Source organism: Canis lupus, chromosome 32 (assembly GCF_011100685.1).
Source record: "Canis lupus familiaris isolate Mischka breed German Shepherd chromosome 32, alternate assembly UU_Cfam_GSD_1.0, whole genome shotgun sequence".
Lineage (NCBI taxonomy): Eukaryota > Metazoa > Chordata > Mammalia > Carnivora > Canidae > Canis > Canis lupus.
This window is the reverse complement of record NC_049253.1, coordinates 28,542,135-28,568,028: the sequence shown is the minus strand read 5'-3', so window position 1 is coordinate 28,568,028 and position 25,894 is coordinate 28,542,135. Positions and strand designations below refer to the sequence as shown.

Below are 25,894 nucleotides of genomic sequence, written 5' to 3'. Positions count from 1 at the left end.
GGGAATCCTTTCATGCCCTAGTATTACATTCTCAACAATCTCTTTTAGCTCTTAAGAGCTGAGCTGCTGGTTTTACCTTTACTTGTTTTGGGGACACCTCTGGTTGACTGTCACTTGCAGATCCAGAGTTCAGAATAAACTGGAAGGGAAGAATACAAAGACATTTCCACTTTTTCTATCTCAAATACAATTTTAAGAAAGAAAAACAAATTTAAAAGCAAATGTTTTGTAGTTCTTCCTTTATCCTTGACCTTCCAGGGAAGTTTTAAAATAGTCAAAGAAAAAAGGCCACGGAAGAAGGCCACAGCCTAAGGGCCTGAGAACTTTCACTTACTTTCTTCTCAGGAAGTTGTTAAATAAATGGAAGGGCTTGGACAGGAAGGTTGGGCAGCTTTGTTCTTCCCAATGTGACTTCTTTATTTGGTTTAAAGTGTGAAACTTAAGCAACAACAAGTAACTTCACCTAAAGTAGACAGCTTGTTCTCTGATGTCATTTTGCTAAAAATCAGTGGCTCCTTGACTGTGTGATCTTTTTATGTTGGTTCAAGTCCTAAGACTGTTGTCTGTAATCATGTTGCAACAGAGAACTTCTAGTTCTTAAAGTCTCTTTGATGGGACCTAAGATTTGTGTTGTCCTGAATTTTGCAACACAGTTTATTACATGTTAGTAAATCTCCCAGATATATACAGGCAGTCCTGACTTTGCACTTTGGTTCTGATATGCGCAGATTTCAATTATTTCAGTTAAATAACATCAGCCTCTCCACACAGCTCACATTTCATTTGTCACAGTATCTTGACTATAAATAATAGTATAAAGTACAAACTTCCAATTGTCACAGAACATTTCAGTTATCACAGTATACTAACTGTAATAGCATAATACAAACTTCACTGCTAGCTCTTCAGTCTACAAATCATTAAGTAACAGTCTACAAATCATTAAGTAACAGTAATCATAATCAGTGAGCTATAGTCACTTCTTACAAAGTCTAGGATAGGTCACTGAGCATCTGCTGCCCAGTTCAGGCTCCAGATATGTAGTTGCATTGCTTCTGTATCTCCCTGTGAGAAAATCACATGACATTTTACAAGAATGCATACCTGACAGGGAGAATGGTCCAGCAAAGATGAAAGCAGGGCAAAGAAACAACAAATGAGAACACTGAAAGTAAAATTCAAAACAAATATAACATTTCTAGAATAGGTAGCTGGCCATGGGAAAGTTGACACTGCTACCCTTCAAGATCTTGAACATCTGTGGAAAGAAAGATAGGCAAAGACTTGCCTTAGTGAAGACAAATTTATCAACATGAATGAGGGTAGTGGTTGTGATGAAAAGGCTGACAGTGTCTCTGAGGAAGTGATGCTGGCAAACAATGTCACATTAAAGGAGCACCTGGAGATATTTTGCAACACTGAAAGTGCAAAGGATAAAATGTTGGGAGCTGATCCATATTAAGAAAGGATTTTTTTTTTAAAAAAGGATTGTGAAAGCTCCTCAAGACGTGGAAAAAAGGCTTCCATAGTAGCATTGTTCAAACTACTCTGGATAAATTTTTTACAAAGAAATGAAACCTTTTAATTTGTAATGTTTCTAATATTTTAAATTTCAGTGTACTAAATAAATATTCATTTTACTGTTTTTTTTTATTCTCCCTATAAATTTATAACTAGTACCAAGGGAGTTTTTAATGCTTTGATAAAAAGTTGGGGTTTTTTAAAGTTTATTTATTTAAGGAATTTCTACACCCAATGTGGGGCTCAAACTCATGACCTCGAGATCAAGAGTCGCATGCTTTTCTGAGCCAGCCAGGTGCCTCTGATCAAATGTTTTAAAAATCATGGAGCCATCATGATTTTTCCTGTTGATCATTAATATCACTTTGCACAGTTCGATCTTGCCTGGTCAGTTTCACAGTCCTGCACTACCACGTAAAGCAAGATTTATGTTAGTAGTTACTAGTATAAATGCATGCTAAAGCACATGCAAAACCAGAATAAACTAAATCAGATCTTTTCTTTTCAACAGGGCTACCATAAAGCCTTAGTCAAACTAAAACTGAAAAAAAATACTGTGGATGACATTTCTGAGAGTCTGAGGCAAGGAGGAGGCAAGTTAAACTTTGATGAACTTCGACAAGATCTCAAAGGGTGAGAATCACACTCTCTGAGGCCCTGGGAAATTCCTACATAAAGATAAGTTCTTGATAATAAGGATATTTCTGGCCCAAGCACCCATTTTTTTTTTTTTCAGAGTGTCTTTCTAGAACATATTGTAAGAGGAGGGCTGGCCCTGATTCCATAATTTCTCTTTTTTCCCTGCATTTTGATGTCTCTGTATTTGTGTTGGACCATGCACTTGAGTGATTTCATCTGTAACCTCTCAATAATTTCAGGAAGGGCCATACAGATGCAGAGATCGAGGCAATATTCACAAAATATGACCAAGATGGAGATCAAGAACTGACTGAACATGAACATCAGCAGATGAGAGATGACTTGGAAAAAGAGAGGGTGGGTCTAGTTTAGGAGAACATGATTTCATTCAGCCCTTGGTGTTTCAGACAAGATGCTAAGTAGTGGATTGCTGAGAGTCTCTGTCTTCCTGCCTCTTTCTCTGTCTCTCTTTCTCAGTCAATTTATGGAGCAGTGCCTAGCATATTCCAAAAAGGATATATAGCATAATAATATGTAAAAATATAGTAGGTTGGCACAAATGTAAAAAATCAAAATGAGAAAAATAAGGTAAACAAAAAATGAAATATAAAACTAGACTATGAAGCTAAAAATGCATCCCATAAAAATACATATATGCTTGTTAAAGACTGACCTACCAATTTGGTCCTAAGCTTTCTGGTCATCAGCTTGAAAAGGAAAGCCTAGTAGTTACGTACTTCACAGTGTCCATGAGAGGGAAGAAGACTCCTCAGGAGATATAAAGTTAATTCCTCTACAGATTAACATTTATAATAACACAAAACTAGCAGCTGCCTTCCATTTGAATACTTATGATGAAATGGTGTTTTATAATCAAAAAGGATCACTAAAAGCTTTAACATTAACTTTAAAAATAAATGGTTAAACAAACCAAAAAATATCCATGATAATTAAGGTATAGAGAATACAGGTGAAAACTATATACAAAAATCCCTTTTCTAGAAGGAGATGTTATACAACAGTGGTTTCTAAACTCCACAGAACGGTGCCAGTGAGTGGGAAACTTTGCCAGGTATAGTGAAATATGAACAAGAAGACAGTGAGTAAAATCACATCACACCGGGATCCCTGGGTGGCGCAGCGGTTTGGCGCCTGCCTTTGGCCCAGGGCGCGGTCCTGGATATCCGGGATCGAATCCCACGTCGGGCTCCCGGTGCATGGAGCCTGCTTCTCCCTCTGCCTGTGTCTCTGCCTCTCTCTCTCTCACTGTGTGCCTATCCTAAATAAATAAAAAGTTAAAAAAATTAAAAAAAAAAAAAATCACATCACACCATGTTTAGTCAAAATTTTTATTCTAAGATATCCTTCCCAATTTGTAGATATTCAATGTGTTATCTTTTATGAAAAGGTGATAATATATTTCTCCATTTACTTTGTTATATTTTTAATTTTTTTAAACTTTTATTTATCCATTCATGAGAGACACAGAGAGGCAGAGCCATAGGCAGAGGGAGAAGCAGGCTCCCTGCGGGGGGCCTGATGTAGGACTTGATCCGAGGACCATGGGATCAAAACCTGAGCCAAAGGCAGACACTCAAGCACTGAGCCACCCAGGCACCCCTTTTTTGTTATAATGTTCTTTTTTGTCCAAACAAGTTAGCAGTTCCTTGCTGGTCAATATGTTTTGAAAATGTGCAAGCCCCTAAAATGTCAAAGGGTGGGAAGCACAGTCTGTTGTTAAATGGTCCATGCCCGTTTCCCATTTGCCCAAGGCCTCAGTGAAGCTCCGCAGGGACTGGGTGTTCTCGCTCCTCACTTGGTGATCCCATGTGTTGCAGGAGGACCTGGATCTAGATCACAGCTCCTTACCACGACCCCTGAGTAGCCGAAGTTTCCCACGAAGCCTGGATGACTCCGAGGAGGATGATGATGAAGACAGTGGGCATAGCTCCAGAAGGAGGGGAAGTATCTCCAGTGGAGTTTCTTATGAAGAGTTTCAAGTGTAAGTACAAAAGAATTGACAGAATCTGGGCTGACAAGTTCAAAATGAGACCAAGCAGCTTCTACCTCTCGCAATTTGATCCTTTCCATTACTAGTCATCAACTCTTTTTTTATAGCTTTTAATGGTGTTTTTTCCTTTTGATTAAAGTAATACGTTCCTTATAGGAAAGTTAGCAAATAAAGAAAAATAAAGAAAACATTAAAATCTCCTCTGTTCCCACTAAACCAAAATGCCAATTAACATTTTGGTGTTTGTATCTCCATTTACATGTGTTTACTTTGTTTTATATTTTTAAGGCCTAGCACATGGTGTGTCCTAAAGGTTGTTCCATGTGCACCTGAGAAGAATGTATGTTCTGCTGTTAAGTGGAGTGTTCTTTAGGTGTTTATTAGATCTAGCTGGTTTATAGTCTTACTCAAATCTATTTCCTGTTGTTCTGCCTTTTGTTCTATCTACTTTTGGAAGTGGGGTATTAAAGTCTCCAACCATTACTATTGAATTGTCTGTTCCTTCATTTCTGTATGGTTTTACTTTGTGTATTTTGGGACTCTGCTGTTAGGTGTATACATGTTTATAATTGGTATATCTTACTAATAGATTGACCCTGTTTTCATCCTAAATGTCTTACTTTATCTCTAGTAAGATTTTTTTTTTGTTTTAAAGTCTTTTTTTGTCTGATATTACTATAGCAACTCCAGCTTTCTTATTGTTGCTTTTTGCGAGATACATCTTTTCCATTCTTTCACTTCCAGCCTATTTGTGTCTTTGAATCTCAAGTGTGTTACCTTATGGTGACAGCATATAGTTGGATCTGGTCTTTTTATCCAGTCTGATTGTCTTTGCCTTTTGTTTTGTGTTTTGTGGGGTTTTTTTAAGATTTTATTTATTCATGAGAGACAGAGAGAGCAGCAGAGACGGAGGCAGAGGGAGAAGCAGGCTCCATGAAGGGAGCCCGATATGGGACTCAATCCCAGGACTCTGGGATCACATCCTAAGCTGAAGGCAGATGCTCAACCAGAACCACCCAGGCATCCCTTGTCTTTGCCTTTTGAATTTTACTTTCGTTTACATTTAACATTAACCATTGATACAGCTGGACTTCTATCTACCATTTTATTTTCCATTTTCTATAGGCCTCATGTCTTTTTCTCCTTTATTGCTTTCTTTAATGTGAATATTTTCTAATGTAACATTTTAATTCCTTTAATTCCTTTTCTCTCACTACATTTTTCAGTTATTTTTTTAGTGGTTGCTCTAGGACTTAACATATACAATCAATTTATCAGAATCTACCTCAGGTTAATATAATTAACTTAATGCAAGGAAATACAGAAATATCATTTCTATCTAACTCTTTTAACTCCATTATTATACCCATTTATCCATATATGTCATGAATCCAGTACCACATTGTTAAGATTATCACTTCATGTAATTTTATGTCTCTTAAAAGAGCTGAGACAAGAAAGAAGAGAAAGGATTATTTATTGAATTTGGCATATTCTTTTTCTTATTTACTATTTCTGGCTCTCTTCATTTGTTCCTGTTCATTCAAGCTACCATTTGGTGTCATTTCCATATGCCAATACAACTTTGATCTTACCCGCCTCCTTTGCCCTGTTATTATCAAATATATTATTACATTTCTCTATGTTATAGGCCCAACAATACAATTATATACACATTGTCTTACACAGTTGCTTTTTTAAATCAGTTAAGAGAAAAAAATGAAAAGAAATAGGCATTTGTACTGTTTTTTACAGTTACATAATAACATGTACCAGTGCTCTTTATTTTTTCATGTGGATTCTAATTACTGTCTGGATCACTTGCTTTTAGCCTGAAGAACTTCCTTTAGTATTCTTCTAAAGCAGTCTGGGGCACCTGGATGGCTCAGTCAGTTGAGCACCTGCCTTGGATTCAGGTAATGAGCCTGGGGTCCTGGGATCCAGCCCCGCATGGGGTTCCCTGCTCAGCAGGGAGTCTGCTTCTCGCTCTGCCCCTCCCCCTAGCTCATGCTCTCTTTCTTTCTCTCGCTCTCAAATAAATAAGTAAAATCTTTAAAAAATAAAAATAAAAAACAAAGCAGGCCTGCTAGCATAAATTCTGTTTTTCTTTATCCGGGAATATTCTTTTTTTTTTTTTTTTTTTTTTTTTTTTTTTTTTTATCCGGGAATATTCTTATTTCCCCTTTATTTTCTTCTTGTCTCCACTTTCTGTTGAGAAGACAGCTCTTAATCTTACTCAAGTTCCTTTGTTTATCAGTGATGGGTCACTTTTCTCTTGCAACTTTCAAAATTTTGTTTGTCTTTGTTTCTCAGTATTCTGACCATGATCTGTCTGGATATGGATCTCTTTGCAGTTATCCTGGTTGGAGTTCATTCATTAAGCTGCTGGGATTTGTAATATTTTCATCAAATTTAGGAAGGTTTCAAGTATCATGTCTTCAAATATTTTTTTGCCACTTTCTCTCCTTTCCCTCTGGGACACCTATGTATGCTGGGGTACTTACTGGTAACCCACATTTTTCTTCACTCTTTTTTTTCCTCTCTGCTCTTCAGATTGTATAGTTTCTGTCCATCTGTCTTCAAGTGTGCTGATCTTTCTTTTGACAGCTCAAATCTACTGAGACCCCCTTAGTAACTTTTTTGTTTCATTTATTGTACTTTCCAACTCCAGAATTTCTCTTTGGTTCTTTGAAATAATCTGTATCTCTTTATATTGATATTTTCTGATGAGTGTAACCATACTGTCCTATATTTCTTTAAGCATGATTTCCTTTAGTTATTTGAATATATTTAGTTCTTTGAATATATAGCTACTTTGAGTTTTTTGTCTACTAAATCTATCTGGGCCCTCTCAAAGGCAGTTTCTGTTGCCTGCTTTTTCTCTGTATATTATGGATCACATTTTTTCCTTGTGTGTGTGTCAATTTTTTATTGAAAACTGGAGATGTTAAATAAATATTATAGCAATTTAGGATGCAACTTTTCTTCCTTCCTGACCCCCAGGCTTGTTCTGTTTGCTGTTTGTATGCTTGTTTTTCACTGAAGTCTATTTCCCCCACATTGTGAAGACTCTGATGTTGCTTCTCAGAGGATACAGCCAGGACCACTCCAATCATTTTGAAAAGACAGTGCTTTTAACAGGGCTCTCCTGGTCTTTCCCTGATCTCTCTGTGAAGTCTTCTGCCTCTGTGGTTATCACTTCCACCTCTTAGGTTGCACTAATTGTTGGTTGATTGGTCTATTTTTTTTAGTAATGTCTTGGGATATAAATTGTTCCACACTCTGATCCAGTGCAGTGCAAGGTCCTTTGCAGGGGTAGTTTGTTGTTGTTGTTGTTGTTGTTGTTGTTGTTTTTAAGACTTTTATTTATTTATTTGACAGAGAGAGAGAAAAAATGAGTACCAGCAAGGTGAGTGGCAGACAGAGTGAGGAAGAGAAGCAGACTCCCAAGGGAAGCCTGATGCAGGGCCAGGTCCCAAGACCCCGGGGTCATGACTTGAGCCGAAGGCAGATGTTTAACTAACTGAGCCACCCAGGCACCCCATGCAGGGGTAGTTTTTGAAGCAGTCTTTAGCAGACTTCTGAGCTGTCTCTTTTCCTGGTTCTTTCTGATAAACTAGCTGATAAACAGTTACCTTTTTGATCTCCCGAGGTGACCAACCTCATCTTAACTGCTTATCACTACAATCTCCATTGTTTTGAGGAGCATTCTTAAGCTTAACACTTTGTTCCAAATAAAACCAGTTCCCTTGTGGGGAGCTCTGGAGCTCTCTGTTCTATGGCCTGACACTCTCCCTGAGCAAAGCCTCTGTGCCACTGCTTCAGAGGTAGGGGTGGGGACAGTGGTCTGCTTCCCCAAGTTATACTCCTGTTTCATGAATAAGACACTGGGCTGGGATGACAGCCTTCGGTCCTTTCAGCTTTTCCTCTCCTGGCATTGAAACTCCACCTTACAGTTGGCAGTTGGGTGGAAGAAGAGAGCCTCATATGTTTTAGCTATGCATGCCTGGATTAGATCCTCTTCAACATGGATTTGAAGATGGAGGTGTGGAGATGGAGGCATAGAGATGAGAAACTCAGCAGCCTGCCCCTTCCTGGGAGATACCGTAGCCCCCCACTAGGAGCTGAAAGGAGTGGGAGCCCTGTGTTCATTGCTGAACCCAACTGAAGTGGCATTTCTGTCACACTGAGCTGGGGGAGACAGAGAAGGAGCAGACTGTAGCTCACATGACACAGACTCACTCTTCTTACTGAAGTTCAGTGGATTTTCTTAAATAAATGCTTCTTGGGCAGCCCGGGTGGCTCAGTGGTTTAGCGCCATCTTCGGCCCAGGGCCTGATCGTGGAAGCCGGGTCCATTGAGTCCCACATCGGCTCCCTGCATGGAGCCTGCTTCTCCCTCTACCTGTGTCTCTGCCTCTCTCTCTCTCTGCGTGTCTCTCATGAATAAATAATAAATAAATAAATAAATAAATAAATACTTCTTCATTAAGCATTAAGCACATCTTCTTAAGCAGATTTTGAAAAAAAATTAAATAATTTTCAACAGTTATGGTTGTTTCTCTGGGGAGAGTGCCTACAGAGCCCTCATGTCACCATTCCAGAAATTGTCTCCTATTTCTGTTTTTAAAGCATTTACATAATTCTTTTATTCAAAATAATGGGATCATTAGTCAACAGTGTTTTCTAACTATTTACTTAATATATTGTAAACATTACTGTTTCATTAAATAATTCTGTCACCATATAATTTCCGATGTCTCCTTTGGAATTACATTGTATAGATGAACAATAACATATTTGAATAATTTTCTGTTAATTATGTAATGTAACCATTTTTCTTAAGATTTTATTTCTTTATTTGAGAGAGTGAGCATGAGCAGGGGGAGGGGCAGAGTGAGAGAGAGAAGCCAACTTCCTGCTGAGCAGGGAGCCTGACACGATGCTTAATTCCAGGACCCCAGGGTTATAACCTGAGCCAAAGGCAGACATTTAACCAACTGAGCCACCCAGGTGCCCCTAATGTAACTATTTTTCAATGAACCACTATTAATAAGCAGAACTCTAATGACTATGCTGGTAGCCCCCCAAAAATCACACATATACATATTTCCTTTAGAAATGTTTCAAAAATTGGAAGATTTGAATAAAAGCTAAGCATACATTTTTAAGACTTTTTTTTTTTAAGATTTTATTTATTTATTCATGAAAGACACAGAGAGAGAGGTAGAGACATAGGCAGAGGGAGAAGCAGGCTCCCGAAGTGGGACTCAATCCTGGGACTCTGGGATCATGCCCTGAGCCATAGGCAGATGCTAAACTGCTGAGCCACCCAGGCATCCCCCCATTTTTAAGACTTCTAATACAATATTGACTTGCAGAAAAGTTGTGCCAGTTAGCATTCTCATCAGCAATATGTGAGTTTATTGCTAAAGTTTGAGACTACTTTGAAAGTATTTCAGATTATCGTTTTGTTTAAGAAAAAAAAAAATCTTAGCACCTCCATTTGAAAAGCCACCTGGACTGAAAAGGGAGCCAACTGTACAAAGTAGCTTTGACCCTCTCACCTGTGGTTTTCCACAGCCTGGTGAGACGAGTGGACCGCATGGAGCACTCCATTGGCAGCATTGTGTCCAAGATTGATGCTGTGATTGTGAAGCTGGAAATCATGGAGCGGGCCAAACTGAAGAGAAGGGAAGTGTTGGGAAGGCTACTGGATGGGGTGGCAGAGGTAAGTGGTCATCTGACACAGAAACACTGACTCAGTAAAATATCAGGGTTGTCATATTTTGTAACCTTTAATTTGAGAGGTGTTTTGAGATGTCTCTGTAACTACAGACAGTACAGTCAGATGATAATCTGAAGGTGTTACTTTCTTAATACTGTATGCACTTCTGCCTTCACTGAATTGTAGAATCAAACAAAAAAGCTATTCCAATAGCTCAGAGAATTGCTATATGTGCTATAAATCACCAGTGTCACTTTTTTTAAAGATTTTTTTATTCATGAGAGACACAGAGAGAGGCAGAGACAGAGGCAGAGGGAGAAGGAGGCTCCCCATGGGGAGCCCGATGTGGGACTCGACCCCAGGACCCTAGAATCATACTGTGAGCCAAAGCAGATGCTCAACCACTAAGCCATTCAGGCATCCCTCACCAGTGTCACTTAATGACAGGTTATTTGGCTCCTTAATTTCCCAGAGCCGCTTCTAAGTACAAAAGTATGCATCCCCCTACCACCAACATTGTGGTCTCTTTTTCCTTTATTAGGATGAAAGACTGGGTCGAGACAGCGAAATCCACAGAGAGCAGATGGAACGGCTAGTACGGGAAGAGCTGGAACGCTGGGAATCTGATGACGCAGCTTCCCAGATAAGTCACGGTTTAGGCACACCCATGGGACTAAATGGTCAACCTCGCCCCAGAAGCTCCCGCCCTTCTTCCTCCCAGTCTACAGAAGGAATGGAAGGTGCAGGTGCAAACGGGAGTTCCAATATCCACGTCTAGGATGTGTGTTAGTATGTGTCCCTAATAGGAGAGAAAGGGGCTGTCCTGAATTGCCATACCAAGTACACTATTTATATGCCCTGACCACCATATGATGCTGATCTTTGTGACCAACTGTTAATTCTTCTGCACTTTAATTTATTTTAGATAAACTTTGCCCATGGATCAAAGATTTTTTCTTTCTCATGTAAGAAATCTAGGTGTAAATATTGAATATAGAAAAAAAGTCTTTGTAAAGTATATGGAGTTGTATGCCCACTGGCTAACCATGGATGAGTCTTCTCAGCTGACAATGAAGTAGCCTTTAAAGCAAGGAGAGAACTGTTGAAAGGCTTCTGAGTTTTATTTCCCATCACAAAAATCAGTATTGTCATTTTTGCCAGTGTGTGAAGGGAAAGTAGGGGCATTCCTTCCTACTCAGGCTTAGCTCATGGACGTAATATATAGCTTTCTTTTAAGAAAGGAGACTTTTATTTCAACTACCTTCCTGGGGTAAACTTTTCTAAAAGATGAGCTGGAAAAGAACTCCAAACCATAGAATGGGTATGTAGTCATTATGCTAGAATTTGTATGAATGGTTAAGATAAATGTTGAATAATGTGCTTTTTGTTTGTTTTTGTATCCTATCTAACATCTGGGAATAACTGTTTCACTTATCCACACTACTTTTGCTCTGAGCTGCATGAAACCGTCAAAGATTGATTGTGGTTAAAAAGTCATCTCTAACCATAACATCAGAAAATCGGAAGGAGCCCTATCACTAAGTTTGATTTATTCTAACAATTAGTTTAGTATAAAGATTTGTCCATATATTCTCTTCCCAGGTGGCTCAACTTATTTACAACTGATTTTAATGTTGTAACTAATCTGGGAAGGCCAATTTACTAAATGTTTTAAGTATCTAGTGAAGGTTTTAACTCAGCAAATATGTTCATTTTACACAAAAATTTAAAGAAGTTTAGAAATTTATATATAAATATTGTAAAACTAAAGTTTGAGTTTTATGCTGTTTGGGGATATAGAACTCAAATACCTTTTTTTATTATTAATTAGGGAGAGGGAGGGGCAAAAGGAGAAGAAGAGAAAGAATCTTAAGTAGGCTCCCTGCTCAGCACAGAGCCCAACGCGTGGCTCATTCCCCTGATGTGGATGATCATGACCTGAGCCAAAATCAAGAGTTGGACACTTAACCAACTGAGCCACCCAGGCACCCTGAACTCAAATACTCTTACTCTTGCATTTCAAACCTATAATTTATAATCTAAATGGAGCTCAGCTTTAGTGAAAAGGAATTTTTGGTATTGAAAATTCACTCATTATCAGAATGTATCAGCCAAAGTTTGAGTTTACAGCAGGTTTTTTTGTTTTTTTTCATTAGGAGAGGGTATCACCAAATTTATGGAGAAGAAATCTATTCTCAATAAAAAATAAAGATCTTATTTTTCAAAAGTATTGAACGAGATAACCTTTTGAGAGCTAATGAGACAAGCAAAAGAATGCAATGCTAATGGATTAACTCCAACTCTGAGAACAATAGAAGAGAGGCCTGTGTTTCCGTGCTTTATTTTGAATTCACATCTTGTTTATGTAATTGGTAGAATATGTCAATCAAATCTTCAATGAAAATATGACCAAACAAACCTTTTTAAGCTGGCTTCTACAGAAGTAATACACATTGAGTTTCTTTAATAGTCTCTCTCATGGCTTTATTTCCATCTTTACTTTCTTTTGAATATGCTACACAAAGTTCTTTATTACTAGGTACTAAAGTATGCATTCTGGGGGTACTGAGTGTATGTATTTATGTATGTGTACCATGTTGTTACATGTAAACAAACTTCAATTTGAAGTGCAGCCATTATGTGGTATCCATGTGTATTGACCATGTGCCATATATCAATTATGGTCACTAGAGAGTCTTTTTATATATCTACTGTTATACTGTTTCTCATTTCACCTATAAGATTTAATTCTTTCTTTTTACCCATAAGTTACATTTTTTTCTCTTTAGTCATTCCCTTCTCATCCCTCTCCTATCATTTTCCCCTCTATATTTGTATGATTAAGAAGATGTTACATATGTAAGTCTCTCGACAATCGAGAATTTCATTAATATGTAATATTGAGCACTTTACTTCTCAATAAAGACTTGGTATAATAACAGATGTGATGGTTGTCTGTTTCCTAAGTAGAAGCAGCTGGGTAATTTGTATGATGAGACTAGTAAAGGCTTAGACTTTGAAATAGACATCTTTTTTTATGTCCAACAGACATATGATTGACATATATTACTTCTGCAGTATGTAACCTTTAGGTTATTCTGATGATTGTGAAGTACTTCCTGCTGTATAGCCACCACATTTTACTTACACATTTCTATAGTGAGTAGCTGGCTTTAACATTTCTGTTATTTCAAAATCTTTGAACATAATTCTCTCATTGGCTTTTCATGGGTTCCTCTACGGGTATGTAACAGGAGTCAGAGTGCTGTCAGGTCTATACATTTTTTTAAAGATTTTATTTATTTATTTTATGGAGAGTGCATGAGCAGGGAGGAAGGGCAGAGATAAAGGGAGAGAGGCTCTCAAGCAGACTCCACACTGAGCACGGAAGCCAAGCCAATGCAGCGCTCGATCCCAGAACCCTGAGATTGTGACCTGAGTTGAAATCAAAAATAGGATGCCTGCCTGAGCCACCGAAACACCCCTATAAATATTTAATTTTATTCAGAACTATCAGATTGCCCTCCGGAATGACTGCACCAGTCTACAGTTCCATTACATGCATGAGATTACCAGTTTCATGCATACCCTCACCAACATCAGTACCATCCAACTTCCTACTTTTTTGTTAATGGCATAGTCCTAAAAGTAAGGTCTCATTTATTTTGCATTTCTTGAATTCCTTATTCCTAAGCTGGACATCCCCTCATATAATTGTTCAACATTTGGGTTTCCCTTTTGGTAAGTTGCCAATCAAACCTTTAAAATTGCACTTTGATCTGATGGGAAACAAGCACGTTTTTGTTCATTGCTTATTTTTCTGCTGGGTCATGGCCTTTTTTTTCTATTGGCAAACCAATAAATCAAGTTCCTTGTATGGTTTAAGTATTAATACCTTATCAGTTTTGGACTTTTGTTATTATCTATCATCAACTGATAACTTGATGTCAATATTTCCTGAGTTTTTACATAATAAATACATCAGTTGATTTTGCTTTATTGTGTTGGGGATTTTGAGACCTTTGAAAGGTCAGAAATTTTGATCTATTAAACTTAGTTTTACGTTTCACATTCAATACTTTGTGTAAGAGTAACGCTGGGTAAGGCACACAGGTATTTTCTCCAGTTTTGTCAATATTCTCTACTAAAGAAGTTACTTTACCTTATCAGTTCATAATGTCATTGCAGTTTCATGTACAAATGTCTGTTTTTAAACTCTTTAGCCTTTTGCAAACTGATCTATGAATGTTCTTGCACAATTTTTATTATTATGACTTTATAGTATGTGTTCAAATGTGGTACGATCCTTTTTCTTTTTTTTTTTTTTTAATTGTGCTATATTTCACAAAACCTTATTTTTCCATACAAGTGTCCAAACAAGTTTGGTGGGTTCTTATGGGAGCAGGGGTGGACAGAGAGGAAGAGGTCTCACTGGAATTTAATTGGAATTGCTTTGAATTTACTGATTAGTTTAGGGGAGCTGACATCTTAACACTATCAGAAATAATTCTTCCTTTATTTATTAGTGAATTAGTGGCTCAATTGGTTAAGCATCTGCCTTCAGCTCAGGTCATGATCCCATCTGCATCTTGGGGCTCCCTGCTCAGTGGGGAGCCTGCTTCTCCTCCCTCTGCCATTCTCCCTTGCTCATGCTCTCTGGTTCTCGCTCTGTCTCTGTCAAATAAAAATCTAAAATAATAATAATAATAATAATAATGATAATAAATTAGTGAATCAGTGCTCTGGCTTACCAATCCCCTTCTGAGGATGGCTGGTGTGGATTAATTCTTCAGAGTATAACAACACCCCTTTTCCATATACTGGAAAAAAAAAAAGTCCAATTCCTAAACATGCAAAACATGCTCTTCCACAAACCCAGTGAGGCCTGATCTCAACTGGTAGCCAGATCTCTTAAGGGAGAGTCAAGTATTAGGAAGCAATGTGTTTGTTTCTATTATGCAGAAACAAGGCTTCAATATAATATCTCGAAAAAATACCTTAGTAAAATTACCAGCAAATTTCTTAGAAATCTGGTTCATCAACATTTCAAGTATGGTTTCACATGAAGCAGGAGCAACAACTGTCTAAAGCAAGGGTCTCTGCAGTCTATGGCCTGCAGGCCAAATCTGGCTCACGCAGCCTGTGTTGTCTAGCCTCAAGCTAAGGATAGTTTTTACATTTTTCAAGAATGATTTTTACATTTTTAAGAGGTTGTTTTAAAAAAAAAAAGCAAAGCAAAAACTATGAAATATTTATTGGATCCCTTCACAGATAAAATCTGTCAGTCCCTGGCCTATAGGGAATAAAGAACTCTGCTCGGTCCTACCTCTACCAACCAAAACGAAACGTAAGAAGAAAATACTTAAAACTGACCAGATGAAGAAGTCAAAGGCTGACCTTTCACACAGAAAGAAGGTGGCCCTCCTTGATTTTAGCAATTTTGAATCTAAATCTGCATACCTAAGATTCAAACTATTTTGGTAACAATTCAAATGAAAGAAATTACAAGATTATACCAAAGCACATAGCTGAAGTTGAAAAAGTCAAGTTGGGGTGGCTGCTCTTCTTGAAGCTAGTTGAAAAATGGACAATTCAATATAAACAACCATGTAACTTAAAATGTTTAAGTTAAAAGAAATTCTCATTTTGGTGATGCAAGAAGGAATTCGGAGAATGTAAGGATGTATGAAAACCAAAAACATAAAATGAAAAGTATCAAGAATTACCTAAACTTATGGTTTCTGAGGTATGGAAAGCAATATTACCACCATATAATTTTTTTTAAAGATTGTATTTATTTATTCACAAGAGACACACAGAGAGAGAGGCAGAGACCCAGGCAGAGGGAGAAGCAGGCTCCATGCAGGGAGCCCGATGTGGGACTCGATCCCGGGACTCCGGGATCACGCCGTGGGCCGAAGGCAGGCGCTAAACCGTTGAGCCACCCAGGGATCCCTCCCCACCATATAATTTATACCATGTAATTTATCAAACTAGGATACTAAAAATAGAGGGCATGTAAAATTATATAATGTTGAAAATATTTATTGATTACATATTCACTTTATTAGACTGGTGGACCTATAAAAGTTTCTCAAACTCTATTTACAAAAATAGCTTTCAAAATGCACCACATGAAACTTTTTTGGATTATTTCTGCGCACACAAGCAATGGTTGTAATATGAAATCTACTCTTTACTGTGGATGCTAGACAAGTTTTAATACTGCAATGACTTGGAAGTACTCTCAAGCCATTGACTTTCTAATAATTCTACTGCTACAGCCAAAATTCTTTAGACACAATAGAGCAAGAGGTATCATAAAACACGGTACAGTTCTTCCACAAGGGAATGCAAAATAAAACACAAGGTACAGAATTTCTACAAAGCTAACGCCTCCAGAAGGCCAGAAGGATGCGTGCTCCAAGACGCTGATCTTCACAGATTTCTGGGACAATCATAAAGTTATTGCATATTATCAACTTGTCACCAAGTGGCCTGCTGCTCTCCTCAAAGGACAGAACCATATCCCTATCGACTCAGCATCAGCCCTGCTGTGAACAGCTCAGGCATCCATAGTAGTCACCAGTACATCACCATTGGTGAGAACCCAAGCTCTTGGACCCATGCATGGTATCTGTCCCAGTTACCTCACCTAGTCTGATCTGAGGCCCATTGGGCAAGTACTGAGGTGGCCTAAATATGTCATATAAATATGAGTAATGCTACTTTTCAAATATATGTAGATATTGAGGTATTTGAGGTTAATACAGTTCCATATCTAGGACCATGAGAATGGCCTTCTAAGATGGAAAAAAAATGAGTACATACACCGCCTCTTCAACAGTTCACTTCAAGCCACCCACTTCCCCTTTCTTGCTGTCTCACCCAACATGCCAAGGAGCCTTCCACAGCAACTCTTCCCGCACTCTTCTGTAAAAGCCCCAGGAGAGCAATGGTAAGAATATAAGTAGCAGCTAACACTTTTCATTTATTCCTCAGGTGTCTCTTATTTTAAACCAAATTAAGTTATCCTCTCCATTATAGAGTAGTTCTTCTGACATCCAAGAAAATAAAAACAAACTTCAAAAGAATATAGGCATTATCCAAAGTAAGTTTCTATAATTAATATATTCTACTTTATAGGACTTACATTTACTATTCTTTTAAAAATGATCCTTAAAAATGGTGAAGATGGCAAATTTTGTTATGTATTTCTTACCATAATAATTAAAAACAATTATATAAAAAGGGATATTGTAATACAAAAGGATAAGTATAGCAAGATGCATTTAAATTTTTTCATTTTAAAAGTAGGTGTTAATATGTTTATTTGACTGTTTTGTTTCTTCTTTAAGTGTATTTTGTATGTAAAATATAGATATATATAATTCTCTGTATAATGAGAGAAGTGTATATACAGGGAACTCTACGGAAGCCAGGGTTATATACCAAGAACAGGAAAAACTGTTAACCCTGCTGGTCACATAATAATCAGGTAAAAAGAGCATGTGATAACATGTTACAAGATGATGCATTAATCAAATGTCATTTAAAAAGTTTCTTAAAAATATAATGCTGTGTCCCTGGACTGATGTTGCAACACTATGGCAGGGCACCCACTGACACTAAATGATACTCTTAAGCAGTTGCAAGTCTACACTGGTGATCCTCAGGCTCACTTAATTTGTATAATACTGAAAAGTGTTTACTTTTATAAAAAGGGGAATTAGTTGCAATGTGTTCTCCTGAAATGGATCCTGGAACAAAGCATATTAATGTAAAAGTGGTGAAATCTGAATAAAGTACAGAGTTAAATGATAATGTACCGAGGTTAATTTCTTCTTCTGACATGTACCGTGGTATATAAATGTTAACATTAAGGAAAGTTGGGAAGAGGGTATATGGGAACTTTTCCATACTATCTTTGTAACTTTTCTATAAATCTAAAACTATTCAAAATTATTACTCCATTGAAAGTGGGCAGAAGGGACTTAAATAAGGATGTATCTATGCACACAGGAACACAAAACCCAGCTGTAGCAATGTGCGGTAATGGCAACAGAGAGGCGTATATGAGAGTCATTTCAGAAATAACCCGGAAAGGAGGTAGTGATAGGGCAGGGAACACGAGGGGGCTTCCATGTATTGGTCATGTCCTGTTTCTTCACCGAGGTTGGTAGTTGCACTGGGGTGTTCCTTTTATGATAATTCCCTGAACTAGACTTTTCCCTGCCTTACCCTTCAATAAAAAGAAGTTAATACCTAGTACTGATAAAAGTTAGAACAAAGAGAAAATCTGTGAATAAGAGATGTATATATAGGAATGAACAAAGTCTGTTTGGGAACAGTTATGTGAGTTACAGTATCATAAATCTAAGTTTTCAGAGCCGGGAAGAATCCTGGTAGTTACCAGGTCCTGGCATGCACAGTTCTCTCTGGAGCAGCCCTGGAGCCGCTGATGCAGCAGGGCGCATGGGGCCTGGCCATCTGCATTTGAGCCAAGTGCCCCAGGTGGTTCTGATGCACACCCAGATCACAGACCACCGAACCACCTCAGGAGGGCTAAGAACTCCAGGCCCTCCACACCTAGTCCAGAGGCCAACAGAGCCCCCTGAGGTGTCCTGATTCTACAACAGAAATCTCAGTAAGTTCTAATAACCTTAAAAGGCCCATCAAAGCCTTTTCTCTCATAATGGCTTTTTTGATCTTGTAAATAATACTGGGTTTTTCCAACACAGTTTATGTTTCGTACTTCCACCAATGCATCTATTTGTTATTATTATTTATTAAATAGTGGCAGATCATAGATTCATATAATACTGGAGCTAGAGGGCAATGAACCCTCTACTCAATTTAAAGATGAGGAAACTGATTCCAGAGATGTTCATAACTTGTCATAAGCTTCCTAGAATTCAATTCTCTTTTAGGTCAATAAATTAAACAAATGCCTCCCCGTGGTTACTGTATGACTAGATGAACTAATATGCAGTTCATAATATCATTAATTTATGACTTGGGTTCTTTCATGTGTAATTCAGTTCATCACAGTTCCTGTGCATGTTTCTGCTGAAAATAATTCTTACTCAACAGTATGATGCCAAATGAAAAGACAACAAAAACACTTCATTGAATACTTAAATCAAGATGCTCCCTTTTTAATGTGTGAATCAATTATGTAAATTAAAGAGGAATTTAAGAATATTTTTTAAGAAATAACAATTTTAGGTAGGCAATTGTAAGGAAGACAACAATCATGCATCCCAAGGCTACGTGATTCTTCCACAGGCCCCAAGGGGAGAGCTCGATGCCCTGGTTTAGCAAAAATTCTTCGCCAGTACATCTGAAATTCAACAGGAAAAGAATATGACTTCATTCTTAGCATCTGTAAAATTTACTCCATCAATTCACACCATATCTATAGGTTACCAAGACTTAAATAACTATGTCTTCATTTTTAATAGGTAACAGGAGATGAGTGCTTATAAATCCACTAGGTACTATCCTAAACAATCTGAATATAACAGTTTAGTTAATCCCTAAAACAATTGAATGGGATAAATATTACACACACTTAAAAGATGAAGAGACTAAGGTTTAAGGAACTTGACCAAGTCCACAGACTCATACTTTGAACCAAGATGCTAGTCTTCTGCACATTGATTTGTTTCCAGATCTATATGCTGCTGTCTTTAAAAGGGAGAAACATTCATTGAGTAATTTTGCACTCACTCCAGATGGGGAAAATCTCCATCTTCACAGATGACATCGAAGGCCCTTACCAAGACGATCAAAGCTCTCTTTAGAATTTATCACCCACAAAGCAGCCATACAAACGAAAATGGGCTAAGAATTTTGAAACTGGGAAAAGAGGTGAGCAAGGGCTTGCTGCCACAGTTGCGTCCCATCAGCTCTTGCACCAAGACTGGGCTGAGCACTGCAGATACTCAGCTGCAAGACACCACCAGCAAGCCCGCTTAATCAGGTGTAAGCCTCAGTGGTAGCTGAAGTAGAGCAGGGTGGAGTAGCCCTGCTGCAGTTTAGAAAAGCACCTGTACTAAAAACACCTGGCACAGCCTGTCTCCTGCATTTAAATACAAGACATTGTGAACTTGAAGTCTACACAGCTATTTTTTTTCTTTTAGACTGTTTTGGAATATCCTTATTAAAGGATATATCCTCTAAAGAAAGAAACACATTTCGTTCAGCTGAGAAAGAAGTCCCATTTATTGCATATTATCAATAAAACAGAAATGCAGATTTTAATAAAATCAGAGGATGTTGTTTTAAAAATTGAGTAACACTCTCCATTGTCGATGATTATTGTTAATGGTTTGATTTTGATACATTAACTAATGAAAGAAAAGAGAATGCTGGTTTCCAGCCTGTGTTTCTTTCTTTAGAGGATATATCCTTTAATAAGGATATTCCAAGTCAGTCTAAAAGAAAAAAAAAAATAGCTGCGTAGACTTCGATTTCACAATGTCTCATATTTAAATGCAGGAGAAAGAGACAAGTGCTGAGAGTGTGCCAGGAAAATGTTCACTCCCTTCTGCTCTTGCTGCCTTTTTAGCTCTTGTTCCTGGCCATGGGTCTGGCTTACAGGAAGCCAGGGGTTCATGGATCCGTACATTTCACATAATCCATACAACTCCAATATTCCAAGACGTCGCTAAAATATCAAAGCAGCTCATTTGAAACTCAGATGTTCTGAAAATAAAAACTAAAACCCACCATCAAAGCCACTAAGAATCTTTTAAAAGGCCCTAAATGAACAACATATCAGAAACATTTCTCCAACTTAATATAATTTTGACCATAGTAGAATGTCAAAGAGATGTGCACTGGTGTACAACAACTTAAGAGGGGTCAGTGAAAGGACCCACACCAGCCAAGCGGCCCAAAGACCTTTCTACATGACCCCACAATAGTAAGCAAATCCATTCTGACACTGAGTACAAACTTACATTGCATAGCTACAGGTATTATTCGTTGTTACATTGACTCCTGGGCAGAAGTTTTGTCCCAAAAATTCATTATACTGCAAAGCCTATAACACAAGGGGGGATGGGGCAAGGTAAATAGTTTTAAGTTTCGAAAAGTTTCCAAAGAATTGTCATGTCCAAAAAAAAAAAAAAAAAAAAAAGAATTGTCATGTCCTCCTAGTTTAATTTTCACTGCTATTCCTAAAAACTAACAAAGCTTCACATTCACAGTCTCCATCACACCAGAGCAACGAAAATTCTTTTCCCTGGCAATGAGTGGGCGAGGGTTGGGATTTTGCCTTCTAAAAACAAGGAAGTATAGTATTTGGCAAAGAGAGGGAGACCCCTGGCTATACTACCCATAGCTCCTTCCTTCTTCCCCAATTTTATAATCCCAAAGCAGTGTAATTAAAATCACAGCAGTATTCAATGACTGTTAATTTGTGGTAGGAATCTTGTTTATTTTCATCAAAACCAGTGCTAATTTTGGGGAGTTAGAAACCCAATTATACTATACTAGGGCACACTTTTCTTTGGAGTTGATTAACTTTCTAAAGCCAACACAGTAGCTATATTATATGCTCTTTTTCTTCTAATTTCAATGTAAAATATGTATTCTAGGCTCCCATCCTCCATTTTTGTATAGAACTGAAATGCAACTATATCTCTTTATATCAATTAGTCAATCTTTCTCCTTCACGAGGAGTTCTCTTTCCACCTTTCCCTCCCTCAGACAGCAAGGTGACTGGGGAAACCTCAGGTGATTATCAAGGTGAAATTCTTCTTCGTTACACTTAAAATGAAACCCCTGGGAGACTCTGACAGATCATGGCTGGGAACATGAGGATGTTAGGCTTTATTCTGGTTGTTCCTTAGCTTGGGAACAATGAACCAGTCACAATGACAGATGAGAAAAACTTACCGCATAACCATATCGAGGAATGCTTAAGTACTGAAGCCATGAGAGCCAAGGCCCAACAGTTCTGAGATTTACCAACAGCCCTGAAAATATCTACAAAAAGCAAATACCAAGAATCAGACCTGGTGAAGAGATTTCATGAAGAATTATAGAGAATAATTTTTGAGTCCCCTACAATCTTTACAACCATTTCTTCTAAGATTTACCACTTTGCATGCATATGCCTCTCTATACTTGAGACTGTTTAAGGTTCTAAAGGAATGACAATATTATTTCATTTAATAAATTCATTATTTTATTTCACAGACGTTTAATTGTCAAGGCTTTTACTTTCAGTAACTGCACATAATGAAAGGTCAATGAGTACTGACTGTTCTAATGATACAACCACTATATGTTCACACCAATAAATATACCAGAACATACCCTGAACGTCTCATGCCCCTCTCTATTTCCATAACACAGTAAGATTTTTTAAAAGGGTTTGCATGCTCTCTCTGCATGACCACAGAAATAATCTGAGGTTCAGGATGAGTGCTTAAAATAACCCAGAACCTGGAACTGGTACATAGAATAATGTGGTGAAGTATAGCATAAAATACAGCGAATACTTTGATTTAAAGCTACCAAAAAGCAGTATTACAATGAAGATCCCAGGGCAGACTACTCCAGCAACAGATGGCTACAGGAAAAGAAGTTCCCGTAAAACTTCTAACTGGCAGTAGGTATGCTGGGATAGACATAACAATGACATGACTACATATTTTGAACTTAAAGTTCTTAAACCAGTTGCTAATATAGGACACACAGCATCTCTGAGGAAAATATGGTTTTAGGACTGGTTTGAAAAGTTCTATATATAAACTTTTAAATAATAATAAGGTAAAGCATCTAAAATATATCACACAAAACTTACGTATTGGTGACACCTTACTATTTATTGGATAATATTATAGAAAATATATGCTAGGTTTATGACTCTCTCAATAATGTTTAAATTGGAAGATTTCAGACTCAGAAATGGAAGACTTAAACTTTGGCAAAAAACTGTGCTGATTATGTTCCTTTTAAAGACATCTATTCCTACTTTAGCAGAAAGAACACATGTATTAACTAAATAGGCGAAGTATTCTTGTTCACTCGATGTCATAGGGGGCAAGGTACTAACTAGTTGATTCACCTACTGATTCATCTATGTACATGTAAAATTAAAGGACATGTAAGATTAGGCTTCAGTAACCATTAAAAAAAAAAAAAGGGTAAGCAGAAATATATTGGTATAGGAGATTATCAGGAACCCAGAGAAGAGGAGACACAGTGGGATCCCTGGGTGGTGCAGCGGTTTGGCGCCTGCCTTTGGCCCAGGGCGTGATCCTGGAGATCCGGGATCGAATCCCACATCGGGCTCCCGGTGCATGGAGCCTGCTTCTCCCTCTGCCTGTGTCTCTGCGCCTCTCTCTCTCTCTCTGTGACTATCATGAATAAATAAAAATTAAAAAAAAAAATAAAGATTTAAAGAAAAAAAAAAAAGGAGAGGAGACACAGTGTTGTATGGTCTTTGGAACTTTTCAGTATTTTTAAAACATCTCTTTTCAAAATATAGGAGGAACCCAACCTAGACTACCCACACTGCAAACTGTTCTTTTTCTCATAGAGCTTAGCTATACCCTTAGAGAGGAGTAGATCCAACCAAACCACTAAGTTATGCTTAAATGAGTCAATAGTTCTCTAACACTAGCCCAGAAGTTGGGTAATTAACCATTAACCTGCCATTTTTATGAGGGAATCTTATAATCAAAATTTTTCTGGGTTTTGTGGTTTTTTTAGGAGTTTTTATTTAAATTCCAGTTAGTTAACATACACCATAACATTAGTTTCAGGTGTACAATTTAGTGACTCAGCATTTCCATACAACACCTGGTGCTTATCATCAACCAGTGCATGCCCTTCATACTCATCACCTGTTTAACCCAACCCCCTAACCACCTCTCCTCTAGCAATTATCAATTGTTCTCTGTAGTTAACAATCTGTTTCTTGGTTTGCCTCTCTTTTCTCCATGATTGTTTATTTTGTTTCTTAAATTCCCCACATGAGTGAAATCATATGGTATTTGTCTTTCTCGGACTTATTTCACTTAGCATAAACTCTGTAGCTCCAACCACATCATTACAAATAGCAAGATTTCATTCTTTTATATGGCTAAGAAATATTCCATTCTGTATATACACCACATCCTTTTTATCCATTCCTCGGTCAATTGACATTTGAGCTCTTCCCATAATTTGGAAATAATTTTTTTTTAAGATTTTATTTATTCATGAGAGACACAGAGAGAGGGGCAGAGACATAGGCAGAAGGAGAAGCAGGCTCCCCACAAGGAGCCTGATGCAGGACTCGATCCTGGATCCCAGGATCATGACCTGAGCCAAAGGCTCAACCGCTGAGCCATCCAGGCATCCCTAATTTTGTTGATAGTACTGCTATAAACATAGGGGTGCAGGTATCCCTTTGAATCAGTAATTTTTTTTCCTCTGGGTAAATGCCTAGTACTGCGATTACTGGATCATAGGGTAGTTCTATTTTTAACTTTTTGAGGAACCTCCATAGTGTTTTCCAGAGTGGCAGCACCAGCTTGCATTCCCACCAACAGTGTAAGAGGGTTCCCCTTTCTCCACATCCTCACCAACACTTGTCATTTCCGGTGTTGTGAATTTTAGCTTCTGACAGGTGTGAAGTGAAATCTCATTGTGGTTTTAATTTGTATTTTCCTGATGATTCATCATGCTGAGCATCTTTTCATGTGTCTGTTGGCCATCTGTATGTCTTCTTTGGAAAAACGTCTATTCATGTCTTTTGCCCATTTTTAGCCTGGATTATTTGGTTTCTGGGTATTAAGGTTTTATAAGTTTCTTCTGTATTTTAGATACTAACCCTTTATCAGATGTCAATTGCAAATATCTTCCTTCAGTTGCCTTTTAGTTTTGTTTCCTTCACTGTGCAGAAGCTTTTTACTTTGATGTAGTCCCAATAGTTTATTTTGCTTGTGTTTCCCTTGCCTCAGGAGATGGATCTAGTAAGAAGCGCTGCAGCTGATGTCAAAGAGGTTACTGCCTGTGTTCTTCTCTAGGATTTTAATGATTTCCTGTCTCACATTTAGGTCTTTCATCCATTTTGAATTTATTTTTGTGTATAGTATAAGAAAGTGATCCAGTTTCATTCTTTTGCGTGTAGCTGTCCAGTTTTCCCAGGACTATTAGTTGAAGACTGTCTTTGCCGTTGGATATTCTTTCCTGCTTTGTCAAAGATTAGTGGACCATATAGTTGTGGATTCATTTCTGGGTTTTCTATTCTGTTCTATTGATCTATGTGTCTATTTTTGTGTCAGTACCATGCTGTCTGCATCACTACAGCTTTGTAATATAACTTGAAATCTGAAATCGTGATACCACCAGCTTTGCTTTTCAAGGTTGCTTGGGCTATTCAGGGCCTTTTATGGTTCCATATACATTTTAGGATTGTTTCTTCTAGCTCTGTGAAAAATGCTATTGGTATTTTGATGGGGATTGCACTAAATGTGTAGAGTTCTTTGGGTAATACAGACATTTTTACAATATTTGTTCTTCCAACCCATGAGCATGAAATGTATTTCCATTTCTTTGTGTCATCCTCAATTTCTTTTATCAGTGTTCTATAGTTTTCAGAGTACAGACCTTTTACCTCTTTAGTTAGGTTTATTCCTAGGTATCTTATGGTTTTGGGTGCAATTGTAAATGTGATTCATTCCTTCATTTCTCTTTCTGCTGCTTCATTATTGGTGTATAGAAATGCAACAGATTTTGGGATGCCTGAGTGGCTCAGTGGCTGAGCACCCACCTCTGGCTCAAGGCATGATCCTAGGGCCCAGGGATCAAATCCTGCATCAGGCTCCTTGCAGGAAGCCTGCTTCTCCCTCTCTCTCTGCGTCTCTCATGAGTAAATAAATAAAATCTTTAAAAAAAAATGCAACAGATTTCTGTACATTGATTTTGAATCCTGAGACTTTACTGAATTCAGGTACCAGTTCTAGCAATTTTTTGGTGGAGTCTTGGATA

The 25,894-nt window shown here is 37.8% G+C and overlaps 2 protein-coding genes across 2 annotated transcripts in view; one reads left to right on the top strand and one right to left on the bottom strand.

Annotated features, from left to right (window-relative positions):
• The window catches only part of PKD2 (polycystin 2, transient receptor potential cation channel), a 54,282-nt gene extending 41,441 nt beyond the window's left edge, over positions 1 to 12,841 (top strand). Inside the window, exons 11-15 of the mRNA XM_038582181.1 lie at positions 2,033 to 2,154; positions 2,400 to 2,517; positions 3,999 to 4,162; positions 9,754 to 9,901; positions 10,440 to 12,841. Coding sequence (XP_038438109.1) covers positions 2,033 to 2,154; positions 2,400 to 2,517; positions 3,999 to 4,162; positions 9,754 to 9,901; positions 10,440 to 10,676 — 789 coding nt within the window. The 3' untranslated portion in view covers positions 10,677 to 12,841. The remainder of the gene's footprint in view (positions 1 to 2,032; positions 2,155 to 2,399; positions 2,518 to 3,998; positions 4,163 to 9,753; positions 9,902 to 10,439) is intronic.
• Positions 12,842 to 19,027: 6,186 nt separating this feature from the next.
• Positions 19,028 to 25,894, bottom strand: part of ABCG2 (ATP binding cassette subfamily G member 2) — a gene marked incomplete at its 5' end in the record, with an annotated part of 40,057 nt that continues 33,190 nt past the window's right edge. The window contains 3 exon segments of the mRNA XM_038582180.1: positions 19,028 to 19,241; positions 20,866 to 20,948; positions 21,806 to 21,895. Of these exon segments, the coding sequence (XP_038438108.1) occupies positions 19,094 to 19,241; positions 20,866 to 20,948; positions 21,806 to 21,895 (321 nt within the window).